General features: G+C 41.1%; 2 protein-coding genes across 3 annotated transcripts in view; both read right to left on the bottom strand.

Moving 5' to 3' along the window:
• The window catches only part of glg1a (golgi glycoprotein 1a), a 170534-nt gene that overhangs the window by 151845 nt on the left and 3979 nt on the right, over positions 1–14710 (bottom strand). For both annotated transcript variants that reach the window (XM_010769942.1, XM_010769943.1), the window contains exons 5-9: positions 12657–12728; positions 12364–12550; positions 11419–11636; positions 10659–10780; positions 10458–10559 (exon numbers count right to left, since the gene is read on the bottom strand). In XM_010769942.1, coding sequence (XP_010768244.1) covers positions 10458–10559; positions 10659–10780; positions 11419–11636; positions 12364–12550; positions 12657–12728 — 701 coding nt within the window. The remainder of the gene's footprint in view (positions 1–10457; positions 10560–10658; positions 10781–11418; positions 11637–12363; positions 12551–12656; positions 12729–14710) is intronic.
• Positions 2966–8638, bottom strand: LOC104944415 (SEC14-like protein 2). Its single transcript, XM_010769941.1, has 9 exons — positions 8522–8638; positions 7382–7570; positions 7174–7269; positions 7002–7062; positions 6762–6845; positions 6559–6665; positions 4250–4389; positions 3984–4153; positions 2966–3882 (listed from the first exon to the last, which is right to left on the bottom strand). The coding sequence occupies exons 1-9, from the start codon at positions 8621–8623 to the stop codon at positions 3728–3730; spliced, it is 1104 nt and encodes a 367-aa protein (XP_010768243.1). The 5' UTR covers positions 8624–8638; the 3' UTR covers positions 2966–3727.

Raw genomic sequence — 14710 nt, 5'->3', positions numbered from 1 at the left:
GTTTTTTTAGTATGAATGCAGGTGATCCAAAAAGTATGCTGTTGCAGTAATCCAGTCGGGATGTTATAAAGGCATGGATCAGAGTTTCAGCAGCGGTCGATGAGAGGGAGGGTCTAATGCGGGCGATGTTCTTTAAATGGAAGAATGCGTTTTTTGTGACCTGGTTGACGTGAGGGAGGAAAGTGAGGGTGGGGTTGAGGATGATGCCAAGGTTACGGATGTGAGTGGAGGGGTTGACAATGGGGCCATCGATGGTAAGAGAAAAATCTTGGGTTGAGCGGGTAAGTGAGTTTGGGCCAATGATTATAAATTCCGATTTGTCACAGTTAAGTTTTAGAAAGTTGTTTTGCATAGAAATTGTAATGTCAGTGAGGCAGGTGCTGAGCTGGGAGTGTGTGGTTGGAGAAATTGATTTTGTTGAGAGGTAGAGCTGTGTGTCATCAGCATAACAGTGAAACTGGAGTTGGTGTTGACGGAGGATTTGTCCAATTGGGAGGATGTAGATGATGAACAGAAGGGGACCAAGTACAGAACCCTGAGTGACACCATGATTGACGGGGGCTGTGGGGGATTTGGAGTTGTTAATGGAGGTGAATTGATGTCTGTCAGAGAGATAGGATTTAAACCAGGAGAGGGCAGTACCGGTAATGCCAATGGAAGACTGGAGGCGGTTGATGAGGATGGAATGGTTGATCGTGTCAAATGCGGCTGTTAGGTCAAGGAGAATGAGAATTGAGAGGGAACCAGAGTCAGCAGAGAGGAGAATGTCGTTGGTCACCTTGAGTAGGGCAGATTCTGTGCTGTGGCGAGTATTGCAGTCCAGATGGGATTTTAGTTGGGAGGCAACAGTTCGCTCCAGAATTTTTGACAGGAATGGGAGGTTAGAGATGGGCCGGTAGTTATTGAGGGAATCAGGGTTGAGACCAGGTTTTTTTAGTATGGGAGTGACTGGAAGGAGGAGGGTAGACAGGTTCCGGAAAAGGATGGGTGGTGGACGAGACGGAGGAGTTGGCTATGTTGCTGTGTATTATTTCAATTTTGCTTTGGAGGAATGAGAGGAAGGATTCACACTTTGAGGTGGTGAAGGAGTTGGAGATATTATCCATGGGGTTGAGGAGCTTGCTAATAGTTGAAAAAAGGGACTTTGGGTTAGTGCTGCCAGATTGTATTACAGAGGAGTAGTGAGACCAGTTCGTTTGGCATGTCTTTCGAGCTGGCGACCTTTTGTTTTGAGGCAACGGAGATGATCGGTGTACCAGGGGGCCGACCGAGTGAGTGAAAGAGACATACTAGGTTTTTATTGGAGCGAGTTGGTTGAGACAGGAGGAGAGAGCATTGAATAAGTGGAACACCTGTGTGGAGGGCCTCAGTAACTTGCTAAACTAAGGGGTTTGAACATTGTCAACACTGGTTAGAGAGCTCCCTCTTTTGGCTGTTTCAAGGAGTCTTTCATGAAGAAAAAAACATTCAGCAGGGATGTTAAGTGTAGTAACACATTTATTTACTTCTCCTACAATTGTTTTTATAGTATCTTCATCATGTGAAAATATTCAACAATTTGGACAGTACAGACATAACAGAGAGCATATTTTCTTTATGTTTAAAAGTCGCCCGAGAATTGTACAAAATGTAAACGAAAATAATGTGAAAATCTGTTATTCTGCCACAATCAGTAATTGTCAAGAGAGGGTAAAATATTTCATTCAATTCACTGCAGACAAGTTCCCATGAATAGTGTGTGTATCTGATTAATCATATACTGTACAGTGTATATAGACTTTAATATTTTGCTATTATATTAAAGGGGACCTCTCATGCAAAATTGACTTTTGTACCTCTTTTATACATGAATATGTGTCCCCGGTGTTCCAGGGAACTCACCAAGTGTCAGAAAACACAACCCTCTCTACTTTCCTCCATACCCAAATCTCTAAAGATTTCGAATTCTCGTTCGAAAGCGCTGGAGACGCTGTAGTACATATTTCAGGCCACCAGATGGTGCTGTTCTCACTGAATCCGAGCATGAAAGGCAGTGTTAAATTGAGCGAAATGAGGAATGGATAAAATGGATGATCTGTTTTGTATTTTGAAAAATAAAAAGTATAAATATGCCTTATATAGGTATGGTCCTACACTATATTATTCAAAAATAGCATGATAGGTCCACTTTAAAGAAGAAAAAAAATGTTCTGTAAATTAAATTTGAGGAAGGAAAGGAATGAAGAAATAAATATTTAAAGTAATGTTGCAACCATGAAAGTGCATTGATTATATGTCAAGGGAATGCAATGGAATGTAAACAGCTTTCAAGATTAATACAACTTAATTGAATTATGTGCAATTAGGTCTTAAATTAATTTTCAGTGCAACTTTAATTTGACAATATTTCTAAGCAAACATTAAGGCAAAAAGAGGTAGGCTATATAAAGGTATATTCATTTCTAGATTTCTTTTTTTTTCTTTTAGTCGTAAAACAAACATATTCATATTCTTGCAACAACAAATATTGATATAGACTGGAATGCCTTTACTGTTAATGGCTGTAATGGAAAATAACTATTTATGCCACAAACCATGTACAGAAAATTGATTTTGTGCATAGAATTAAATAATATTTCTCTCTGGTGACTTGATTCACTTGGTGTCCTTTAATAAAACTATGAACGGTCAACACATAAGAGGATCTTTGTAGATTTAGCATTGCACTCCTACAACATTGACAAATATATAGTATTTTTGAATGCCAACTATTCTTCTTCCTTCTCAAAACCAGTCGCCATCTTGACTAGATTCTGTTATGCTAGTAGCAGCTAAAATAGGTCGCTATAGCCTACAGTGACCAACAGATGCAAACGCGCTGCAACAGCCTATAACACTTCCATAAGGAGAAATGGGCTGCACTTTAAGTGATGCTTCGGTCCCAGCTGTGTGCATCACTTTGTAGTGTCCCTGTTTTCTCTTGTGATTTCAGCTTCTAGCAGCCTTTTGGATTTGCAGCATTTCTTTTATGCAGCTGTGTGTTTTTCATCAAGTTGGTGAAGATGTTCCTTCATTTGCAATCATTTTGGCAAAATTGTATTTTTTTATATTTGCAATATTTTTTAAACTGCAGCACATTTCTCCTTATGGAAATTCCTCCTAATTGCTATCAGTATCCAAAGGTTCACATGTTTCCTACCAACAATAAAATCAATCATAAACTGTATGGCCAAAAGAATGTTGACACCCATGTGTAATTGTCTAATATCCTATTTTAAAGCAAAGAACATTATTTGTTGCTAAAACAGCATTTACTCTGGTTTTAGGCTTTAGTGAGGTCCAACACTGATGTTCAGTAGTAATGTCTGACTCCTTTATTGGTCTATATGCATGGGGACATTTCTATCAACAGTAACCACAAAGTTGGAAGAATACTGTTGTTTGTTTTGCAATTTCCTTTCTATTAATCCAAACTTAGTCCAAACCATGAAAACCATAACTCAAAGTGCCCCAAAATGTGTGTATGTGTCCATATACCTTAGGTCATAGTATCCCACCTGTGGTTTAACCAATGTTTCTAAATTGACAACACATGACTTCATTAAAAATGATTAAAACGGTTGAACACCAAGAACCTGACTTAGTTGAAATACTTTTTGGATAATGGCAGCATGTTGCATTTCCTTTTTAACTCAAGTATGTCAGGCTGTGCTTTATCCAACAACATGGAAGTGGCACATCTTCTCGGTTATGATTGGCTGTTGCCCTCAGCTTGCACGGTGGTGTTTTTGGAGCCGCCGTTGCTCTGTGGGGACTGTAAGCGTTCCGGTAGCAGGACCTCTACGGTAAAGCTGATTCTTTTGGCCTGAAACATGCTGTAAGTGTTGTCAAATCTCAGAACATCTGCGGAAGAAAAAAGAGAACAGTACATTTACCTTACTCTCCTAAAACAGCACATTGTAAAGTTCTGAGCTCCGGTGAATGCAGGGTGTTGGGTTACTCACAGACTCCTGGGCGTTCACAGGTCAGTGATCCGTCTTCGGGCACTAGGTGAGCGTTGTATCGCTGGCTGAGCACCACTTCCTCCATCTGAGCTGCCTTCTTCTTTTCGCCCTTTTTAGCCTTCACAAACACCCCAAACCCAATGTCTGCACCTTCACTGGCAAACTGCCATCTATGGAGATGAGAAGAAAAAGGTTCTCCTTAACACTGCTTTGACTTTTTCTCAGACCTGATTCTATTACAATAATACAAAATACGTGCAGCTGACCTGAGAACGCAGCCCGGGAACAGTATCTCATAGTCCAGCTGCTGGGAGGAGCCTCGGCTGACCGAGGTACATTGTTCGTATTCCATCTTCACATGGTCCCGCACGTAGTAGGAGGGGGGGACAGGGCTCACGTGGTGTATCTGCAACGAGTGCATAAACAGTCGGATGTCAAAAACTTGATTATATGAAATGTAAAAAAACTGCGGGAAGGAGAAATGTAAAAAAATAGAAAGCCATCACTTACTTCGAGACATGTTCTGAATGCTTGTTATTTAAAATATTTTGCACCCAAAAAAATCCTCTTTTTTACTGTTTATTCACATAAATATCAAACTAATCAACTGGTCCCAGTAATACACTACACAGTGCAGTACTGGGAAGCACCCAACAGGGGGCAGATTATAGATGTCAGACACAGCTAAGTTATTATAAGGGAAGTCAAACTCCTTGCAAACAACCTCACAAAAAAGAAAAGATACAAAAACAAAAGCATTGTCATATAGTCCATTAGAGAGCAACACATTATTGGGCATCTACTGATTTTAAATTCTTTACAGTGCAGAGATTTCACTAAACCTCTACGAGGATAAGCGTGAAGAAAAACCTACCGTACAAGATGTATAAGGCTTGATGGTTGTTATAAAGAAGCAATATTATATGTGCTTCACATCACTGCAATTCAAAACAGACAGGATCCTCCTATGATATTAACAGATGATGTTTGCTATAAAAGCGACAATAATGAGTCCTGAATATGCAGAGAAATGCACACTGATGATGTGACTGATCAATGTTTCACTGAACTCTACCAAAAAGTTATCTTTACATCAAATTTCCAAACAAGTTGTACAATATAATTGTATTTATTCAGGCCCATAAATTATGCCCAACTCTTAAAGGAACAACTCATTATTTTGGAAATGTACTAAAATGTAAACTTAGCGCACCATTAAAGCTAGGAACAACGGTAAAAGAAATAACCTGGCTCCTAACATTGATTAATTGTGTTTGAGTGACATGTGGGACTATTTTAGCCAGGTGCTGTGGCCTCCTTGAATCACTAACAGTATAGCAGTTTCCCAACACTTCCATTCCTTTGTGCCAGGCTATAAGCTAGTTGTCTCTTGTCTTTAGCTTCATATTTACATATGGTTAACAGACATAAGTGTAAGCCCAATCTTCTAATCCAACTCTTGTTAACAAAGCATGAGAATGGGCGCATTTCCCAAATGCCACACTGTTCCTTTATTACGATAACTGGAGTTCCTACAACCAAACTAATATAATACAGTCAGTGAAACTCAAGACACAGGTAGCTAAAGGAGATTTTTTTTTTAAAAGGGTAGAAAAAAGAAAACACTTAGAGGCTGAGCATCTCAATTCCTTGAATCTTGAATGCAGCTGTAATGAATTTCTCTCTTCCTGTTCCTCATTTCTCCTCCGCCCAATTTTTTATCTACGGAAACGGTGACAAATGCACGGTCAGTTTTCTCGTCTAAAGCTTTGTCTATAAGCGCGACTACCCAAGCTGCTCTGCATGTGTCGCTCTATACTACATCCCTCGTGCTGAGGGCTGTTACCATCTCTACGCAGCGAGGCAGGGGTGCGGCGTGAAGTGGGAGTTATTACAATTAATTTGTCATCTGCAATTTCCTGTGCATGAAACTAATAGTTCAATGCAACTGGCAAAGTTGATTCATTCTGCCAGTCCAGTAATGTCCTGTATTGTCATTGACCTTCTGTGATCAAACTGGCTTATTCATGTGTAACAGGAGCCTCAGCACAGCCAGTGACGGCAGCGTTAACATTTTATAGAGAACGTCTGATCCACTGTGTTCAGTTTGGCCTGTTTGGAGCCTGAATGTGGCGTTGCATTACCAACACATTTCATATACATAGCAAGCATATCCCTGACTAAAACAAAGCTGTAAGCTGCCAAACTACATGAGCACATGATCCAAACATGTGAAAAGAAACAACAAGGCATGTGAAATGTTCAATATTATTTTTATGCAGGACATATCATGCTCATTTTCAGGTTCATATTTTTGTTTTGTGTGACATGTTTCCATTTCTCATACTGCCTGTGCTACAGCACCTCTTTTCACCCTCTGTCTGAAACCAGAGCCCAGTCCGCTCTGATTGGTTAGCTGGCCGGCTCTGTTGTGATTGGTCAACTGCTTAGCAAAGTGTAGGAAATGTCCTGGCCCTTAGCCTATCACGTGAAATGTGTAGGAGCGCTAGCCAATAGAAGCGTGTGTGTTACATAGTGATGTCAGTATGTTACAGGCTCTGATTCCCAGACTCACCATGGTGCGACAGCGAGGATCTCCATCAGGATCCGTCAGTTTACCGCCGTATATCACCGGCAGCTCCTCTGCATCAATGTACTTCATTAAAACCTCCTGCCAGTTAGCTGTAGGAACAACAATGGTCATTTCATCAGAAACAAGGGAGGTCAAAGTGTTTCGATTTGGTGCAATATTTTCTCAAATATGATGTTCTGTCTTACCCCCGAGGATATTGATCTTTTGTCTCGTGTTCTCACTCAGAAAATGCTTTACGAGGTTGTAAGCCACAGGAAAGAGTTTAGGAGCTGCAAGAGAACAAATGTAGTGTTAACTAAATGTTCACTAGTGATAAGATAAACTCTGGCTCCAGAAAAACAGGGTCAAATTATAAAAAAAAGAAGCTGAATAAAGAACCGCAGGTGGAATCAATTAATTATTAATCGATTAAAGGCCAAATGTACCTTTAATGACAAAAAGCCTTTTCAAGCCTTCTGGATAGTTGGCTTCAAACATCTGGAGGATCTGGTGACACAGAGAAACACATCATTTATTCATTAATGTTTGACGCACGGTACACTTCTAATATACGTTTTGTGAGCTTTACATCTACAGTGTAAGGGCATCTCTCCATACCTCTGTATATGTCTCTATAGCAGGCTTCCATAAGTGTTTCAGACCCAGACCTTCTACGTCGTAGATCATGGTGATTGACTCAACGTTCCTCCCAAGCTGGGGACAGAAAGACAGGGAAATTAAATTGGTGAAACCATACAATACATAGAAAACATTAAAAGTGTGATCAGTAGCACTGGTTCTCTGTCCTACGTCGGTGTTCTCAAACCTTCTGCGACTGGACGTCACATTCCTGCTGCAGGACCTCGCAGTCTCTGATCTTGGACTTGATGAAGTCTTGTTTGGATGCAGACAGGAAGAGGCCTTTAGGGTCCACAGGGCCGATGACATCATACCAGACGGGACTGCCCTCCCGGTCGTGACCACACATCCCTCCGGACAGATACTTCTCTATCACCTGCAAACAGCAGTCATTTAAGATGGTTCCATTAGTTGTGCACTGTAATGAAAGTAACAGCTGCCAGGCTGCTATTGGCTCTGGGTTGACAATAGGGCATCCAATATTTAACATTAAACAAATGGGAACAGCAAACATCAAAACTGATACTTAATTACTTCATTCATTATGTTTGTTGCATTATAGATATTTAAATATTGCTGTTATGTCAGGCCCAGACAACCCACATGTGCGGTGGTGAGTTTAATCACACAGGAGCATTTTTCAACTCATCAGGATAATTTATTATCTTTATTTGTAATCTATACACAAAACATATATTGCATGTCTGTCTGTCTTGGGAAAGAGATTCCTCCTACTATATGTTGCTCTGCCAGAGGTTTATTCCTCTAACCCTGTTAATTGTGGGGTGTCTTGGGAATGTTTCCTTGCATGTTGTAACAAGAGTTAAGCGTTTAAGGAAAGGTTTTGTATACTGTACACACTGTAAAGTCCCCCATGACAGATGTATCATTTGTGATATTGGGCTCGAGAAATAATCAATGATGGTAAAATACATTTGCTTTTCTGTGCGTTGAAAGTTCAACCACCTGTCAACAATCCCAAACAAAAGTGCAAAGAGATTCAACTGGCATTTGATAAAACCAGATAAACCTGAACAAAAACTTGGCAGGGTTAGGGTTAGGCAGGCAAAGTGTCCCAGCACCTTTTAGATGGACAGAAAACTATACTGTAAAGCCTGTACAACAGACACATGACGTTTAAACATGTCAAGTTTTTTTAAGTAATACGACGGAGTATCTTGGATACTCAAAAGTAAGTTGATTCAAACAAAATTCAGTTTTGTCAACCAAAGGCTGATGCCTGCTTGTAGGCTAGCAACACCATCGAAGAGTTAGCGTTGAGCCGTTATAAAATGGGGGTTTATAATGTTTAGGGTTTAGTTTTTACCTCTGGTGGACGCCAGTCGGTGATTATTGCATCTACTTTCATCTGTTTCCTGAACTCCAAATGCTGGAAGAAAAGACAGGTGCATATTAAGCTTAAGTACATTCAAGTGAGGTTGTTGTTTTGTTCCCTGATGACAGACTGCTTGTACAGTGGCAGATTGGCCTGAGCACAATGTGGTGATTTGAGTGGCTTAGGAGGTAACAGACGGCAAGTGAAACTAAAGCTGAACCGTCAGCAGGAAGGGGATCAGTAATGTAACGGTATACTGTACATGCCTAAAACCTCAAACACACCATCAAAGGGGACCAAAGATCATTTTGAATACGCTAATCATCTTATTATTTATACATACACATTTTGAATACTGGGGCAAGAAATTCAAAAAGATAACATGAACCAAGTGGTGAAGTTCTGATGGAGTGTTAGTTCAAAGATCAAAGCTACAGTTACACCCTTTTCGTCTGTAATCTCATAAAAAATGCCTGCAAGGCAAACGTATGCTGAGAGAAACCTCAGTTAACTGTAAAACTGGCTAACAATTAGCCTCATGCTAATGAAGAAAAGTGACAATGTTAAGTACTAGCCACTGCTTCTGTTAGCTTCCCTTATGTTAGCCTACAATGTGCTTTAGCTCATTGGTGGATAAGTGTTGTTAAAAAGTATTTCACTTGCAAAAGTACTTCCATCTCAAACATAGATATAAGTAAAGACCCCAAACATCAGTTGGTGCAGCTTTAGTAAGTGGCTGTAAATCCAACACAGGCCATTTCTCAATGTCGAGTAAACCTGCTGTAGGGCCACTATTTCAAGTATACTACGTCATCGAGTGGCGCTGAAGGACTGTTTAAATGCATGTTAAATGCCCAGCATTCGGCGCCACTCGATGACGTAGTATACTTGAAATAGTGGCTCAGCAGCAGGGTTATGGCTAGAAAGGATCCGTCTTGTGTAAAACTCTCGCGAGAGTTTGGCTGAATGTCACGTGGCTGAATATTTACGTTTGGCCACAGCAAATGATGGCGAGAAGCTAAACTATCATCTATTAATTAGTCAAATGACAGAAGTGGTGAGTGTTGCAATTAGGTGTGTAGCGGCTCTGCTGGTGTTAAAAGAGAATGACAACTGTAGATCACCAACACTAGGTTTATTTTTATCAAAGCAAGTCAACGTTGTCGCAGTAAACTCCAAGATAAGCTCCTGGTGCAATAAAATGTTCCCTTGCAGTCGTTTTACTATTATGTATGATGTTTNCAACAGTCGGCCGTTCACGGAAACAAACGATTATGACGGAGAAAGTATATCATGAAAGTTACGGTAACTTACCACATACGTTTTAAAATGCTTAATAAGCACCGTAACTTTCATGATATACTTTCTCCGTCATAATCGTTTGTTTCCGTGAACGGCCGACTGTTGTGAGACGGCAAATGCTGCGGCTGCAAGGCATTGCGGGGCAGCGTTCCTAAGCTAAATGGACTATTCGACTGCAACCCAAATATCTCTCAGAGGGGCGTGGGGAGTGGCTCCTTATTTTCATCTAAAGTAACGGACAGAGAATCAGGACTTTGGAAACAGGGCTGAAACAGAGGGGATTATAGGATGCTGCAATGATCTGTTTGGTGTTTCGAGCCAAACACTTCAGAGCCATGTTTGTATATATCTGAGTCCTATAATATATTCATGAAAAACAGTGTAATAGGGGACCTTTAACTCATCTTATCTCAGTTGTGTACTGTACTGTACACATTTAGGTCATGTGATGGCACCTGAGCTATCTTCAGTTTATGAAGACGACCCCGCAACAAGCAAGTAAGGGCACCTTAAATGAAGATGGTATGTCAAATGTTACGTTTTGTGTTGTATCTGTCAAATATAAATTCTTATGTCAATAATGTTAAAAGGTGAAGAGCATGGACGTCGCTGGATTCAGACTCACTTCCAGTCTCTGGATATGAAATACTGCAGCTCCAACAGCCGGTGCTCACAGTCCTCCACCATCTTCTCCGTGTACAGATGCTCCATCAGGCAAGACAGGATCCTACAAACACACACATTTAGAGAGCAAAGTGTTGATGTAAGACTCAGATTATTTGACATAATGTGTGTGTGCCCTGTTGTGTTTGTGTACGGGGCTCACATGGGGTCTCCGTTGTGGATGTGTTTGCAGGCGGTCTGGATTACGGACTCGCAGGCCTCGTTGAGCGCGCGGTCGATCCTGTAGTCAGCTCCGGGGTCAGCAGACTGGATCAATGTCTGCAGCTGCAGCGGAAAAGACAGTAGAAACACATTTAATATCATAATGGTTGCCATTAAATATCATATAATTTAATTTGCTGATTGAATTTCATGGATTTACTGTATTAATTAACAGACTGTCAAACCCCCACTGACACAATCTGCTGTTAATCATCTAGTATATGATCATTAACACTCCCTGATAAATGTGATAATTTATACCATTTTTTATTTATTTTTGCAACAGAAAACTATATGATTATTATTCATTTTTAACAAACTTTAGTTGGTAGGATATCTTCGATCTATCTCCTGTAAATGTCTTTTACACAATCATGTCTGAATATTCTTAATTAAGTATACAATGACCTCGTACAGCTGGTATCAAAACTGAATTTAATGTTAATAAATGAACTGAACTGGCAGTTTGCAGCTAAGCATGATACTTCAAATATCTCCAACACTTGAGCCTGTGAAGTGAAAGCTGGAAAACTGAATGATTTATGCGCAGTGGTTTTAAAATGTATTCAGGAGACAGTTTTGATATGAATTATTTAGAAGAAAAAGGCCCACTAAGCTGCATGAGAGCACACAGAAAACATCCTGCCTCTCTGCTGTTAGCATCCCTCTTACAGTGAGGCGTCACAGCAGCAGTAACTCACGGCGCTCTGGCAGACGCTGTCCACCGCCGTGCTGCGGTCCCCCCGGCCGATCCTCATCAGGCAGTGCAGCGTGCGGCCTTTGCGGTGCAGGCCGGAGCAGTGGGCCTCGATTTCTGTCCGGCAGTGCAGCACGATCTCCGGACTCAGGGAGAAATCCTCCATCAGCATCCGCCTGTAGTCCAGCATCTCGCCCTGACACTCGCCACTGACCGGACGCCCTGCGCGGAACCATATCAAACTAGTTACGCCGGGATGTACGTCACTTCAACATTTATTTATATTTGATAAGCATTGTAAAAAAGTTATTTACTTAAAAAATAAGTTTAGTTTAGTTCATTTTTTGGCTACATGCACCAACACTGACATATTATCATTTTATACATTTGGTATTTACACTTTCCTTTCTACGCATCCAGCAGACATCGAGCTAAGGCTGTGCAATATTTAAATAATATATTGATATTGTGATACAAGACTAGATATCGTCTTAGATTTTGGATATCGTAATATTATAAGTGGTGTCATTGTCTGATTATATATATAAGCTGCTTTACAGTAGGGTCATGTCATTTTCAGAATTGACCAGACTGTTCTGTCTTTGTCTTTACCCACTTATTTATTATATAATTGATGTTTATTTATCAAAATGTCTTGTGGAAGGTTTTGTGGAAGCTTCAATGTCACCTCCAGAATATCGTCACAATCTCAATAGAGAAAGTTGGTAAAAAAGGCTGGATGTTTGATTAAATGTTTATCGCCCAGCCCCATAACTGCAGTCATGCTGACGTTCCCCAGATTAAGGTCAAGTCTACTCTCCCTTTAGCTTCGTTTTGGTCTCCATCAACTTCAGAAAAAAAGTCTTAATTTGACTTTACGTTTCCCAAGCTTTTGTGCTGTAAATACACAAGGTTTGTCAAGACCCTGATGTGTTCTCCCCCCCCTCACCTCGGTGCACAGCAGCCTCCAGGCACAGCAGCAGGTAGGAGAGCCGGGCCTCACGGGCCCGCGGCAGGTTGTTGTCCAGGCTGCAGCGCTGCTTCCTCAGGTCCGCCTTGCAGGCTTTAGCCAGAGAGTAGCTGACTCTGTAGTCCTGAGAGATGAGCTTCTGACGTGTCGTCAGAGCGTCACGGCACTGACAAGGAACAGGGGAGTGTTAGTGACTTAAAACAAGTTCTCTATCATCCAAAAACACAAGTTAAGTTATGAGTTATTAAGTGAGTTATTTCCTCTAAATATACCTTTTCTGACATGGCCTCCTCAAACTTATGATTGAACAGACACTTGTAGACTTTCCCTTCTCCTGCCTGAGTCTGTGGAGAGGAAAGACAAAAGATAAATGAGAAATTAGTTAGCAATGATCAAATTTGAGAATTATAATAGAGTTTTCAATCCCACATTGTATTTGTGCTTCCGACTGGGACTACAAATCAGTCCGGGACTCTCGACCGGCCCACTTCGGTACCGCTGGCCCACCGCAAGTAAATACCGCTAGTAAATTGTCGACTAATAATGAAGAAAATTAACACATTTGTTGAAATAGTAATTTATGCACTAACTACATTACTACTTGTAGCCTAGTACAACATTTGAATCATCAGTTATTCCTCATTTTCCTCAATTGTTCATATTTGGTTTATTAAAATAATGATATTGTGGTCATTGTTAAAAAATGAATATGAATATTATTATAATGCACTTTCTGCCTTCCTGTCATTAGGAGTTAGACATGTAATGGCTATGTAATTGATTTGATTAGAACCTTCATTATTCTAAACAGCTGGGACATTTCGCCAATACCTTTATATTGTCTACTCTTCACTTACTTGTCAGCATAGGTCGGCATTGATGTACAGAGCCGACAGAAGACCTTTATATTGGCATCATATTGAGAGGTGCAGCCAGTGACGCGTCCTAAAACCAGGAAGAAAGCCGCTGGTTTCCTCGACAAAAAGCAATGGGATTTCTCCAAAGGGTTTTTAGAACATACGTAGCTGGAAATAAGGTCTGTGGAAAACAAACATGTTTGATAAATGCACGTTTTGTTCAGCCGGATAATCTCCACATGTCTACTCTACTTTTATAATTTTCAAATCATAAATCTAATCGATAGATTATAAAAGGGTTTTAGGACGCGTCACTGCACCACGAGAAGCCAACTCCATCGATCAAGCTGCCTAAAACTTTCTCTCCCTCTTCTTCTCCTCATGCTCCCTGTCACTCTCCTTTAACTCCTCCGGTGACTTTCTTTTATTTTAAGTTTTTTGACCGGCGCTTCGCCGGTTACCGCTGGTATTTAAAACATTTTGGCAAATGGTTAGGTGGCGCGATAGTCTGTAGTGAAGGAGCGCGCTCCCGCTCACGGGATCCTGCTCGCGCTGCGCTCCGCAGCAAACAGCCGTTTGCTTTTCACCCAACAACGACAACCGACTCACGGAACGCTATGTTGTAGCGTTGATAAACGAAACCATTTAACTAAATTGCTAGTCAAAATACCAATAACACAGGAAACATTTTTTAAAGCAATATTTTTAGTGGCCCGAGCGGGCAAGTGGAAAGTAGCCTACGTTATGCTGGCCCGGGGTGTCTAAATAGTGCTTCCGGGCCAGCGGGCCATTTATAATGTCCAGCCCACATCGTCCGACCGGCCCACTTCAGTACCGGCCCATCGGGATTCGTCCCGAACGTCCCGATGGCCAGTCCGCCCCTGCTTTTAGGGTGCATTCACACCTAATAGTCCGTTTTCTGGTGCACACCAGACCACAGTTTGTTACATTGTTTCATTTTTCAGAAGGTTCGGTTTGTGTTCACACGGGCAAAACTCAAACGGACTATAAACTTTAAACACAAGTCATGCACACGGAAACGCTATTCAACCATTGGTCAGACATTAAGGGGGTAAAAACGCAAATCCCGTCAATTTCTATCGGAGCCTCCGCCATGGAGCATCGGCAGGTTATTCTCATGCTGCTGTTAATTTGGAGATCAACAGACACTAGCGGCCCGCGCATATGATTATATAATCAGACAACGTCCGTTAAAAAACATTANCCGCTGCTGAAACTCTGATCCATGCCTTTATAACATCCCGACTGGATTACTGCAACAGCATACTTTTTGGATCACCTGCATTCACACTAAAACTTCAATATGTCCAAAACTCAGCTGCCCGCTTGCTCACCTCCACCCGACGCTCCGACCACATCACCCCTATCCTCCATGACACTGGCTCCACATCAAACACCGCATTGACTTTAAAATATTACTTTTCACTTTCAAAGCCCTCAACAACCTT

The sequence above is a fragment of the Notothenia coriiceps genome, unplaced genomic scaffold (genome assembly GCF_000735185.1).
Source record: "Notothenia coriiceps isolate Sejong01 unplaced genomic scaffold, NC01 NC01_scaffold00008049, whole genome shotgun sequence".
Lineage (NCBI taxonomy): Eukaryota > Metazoa > Chordata > Actinopteri > Perciformes > Nototheniidae > Notothenia > Notothenia coriiceps.
Note: the sequence above shows the minus strand (reverse complement) of the source record. Positions and strands in the feature narration are given on the sequence as shown.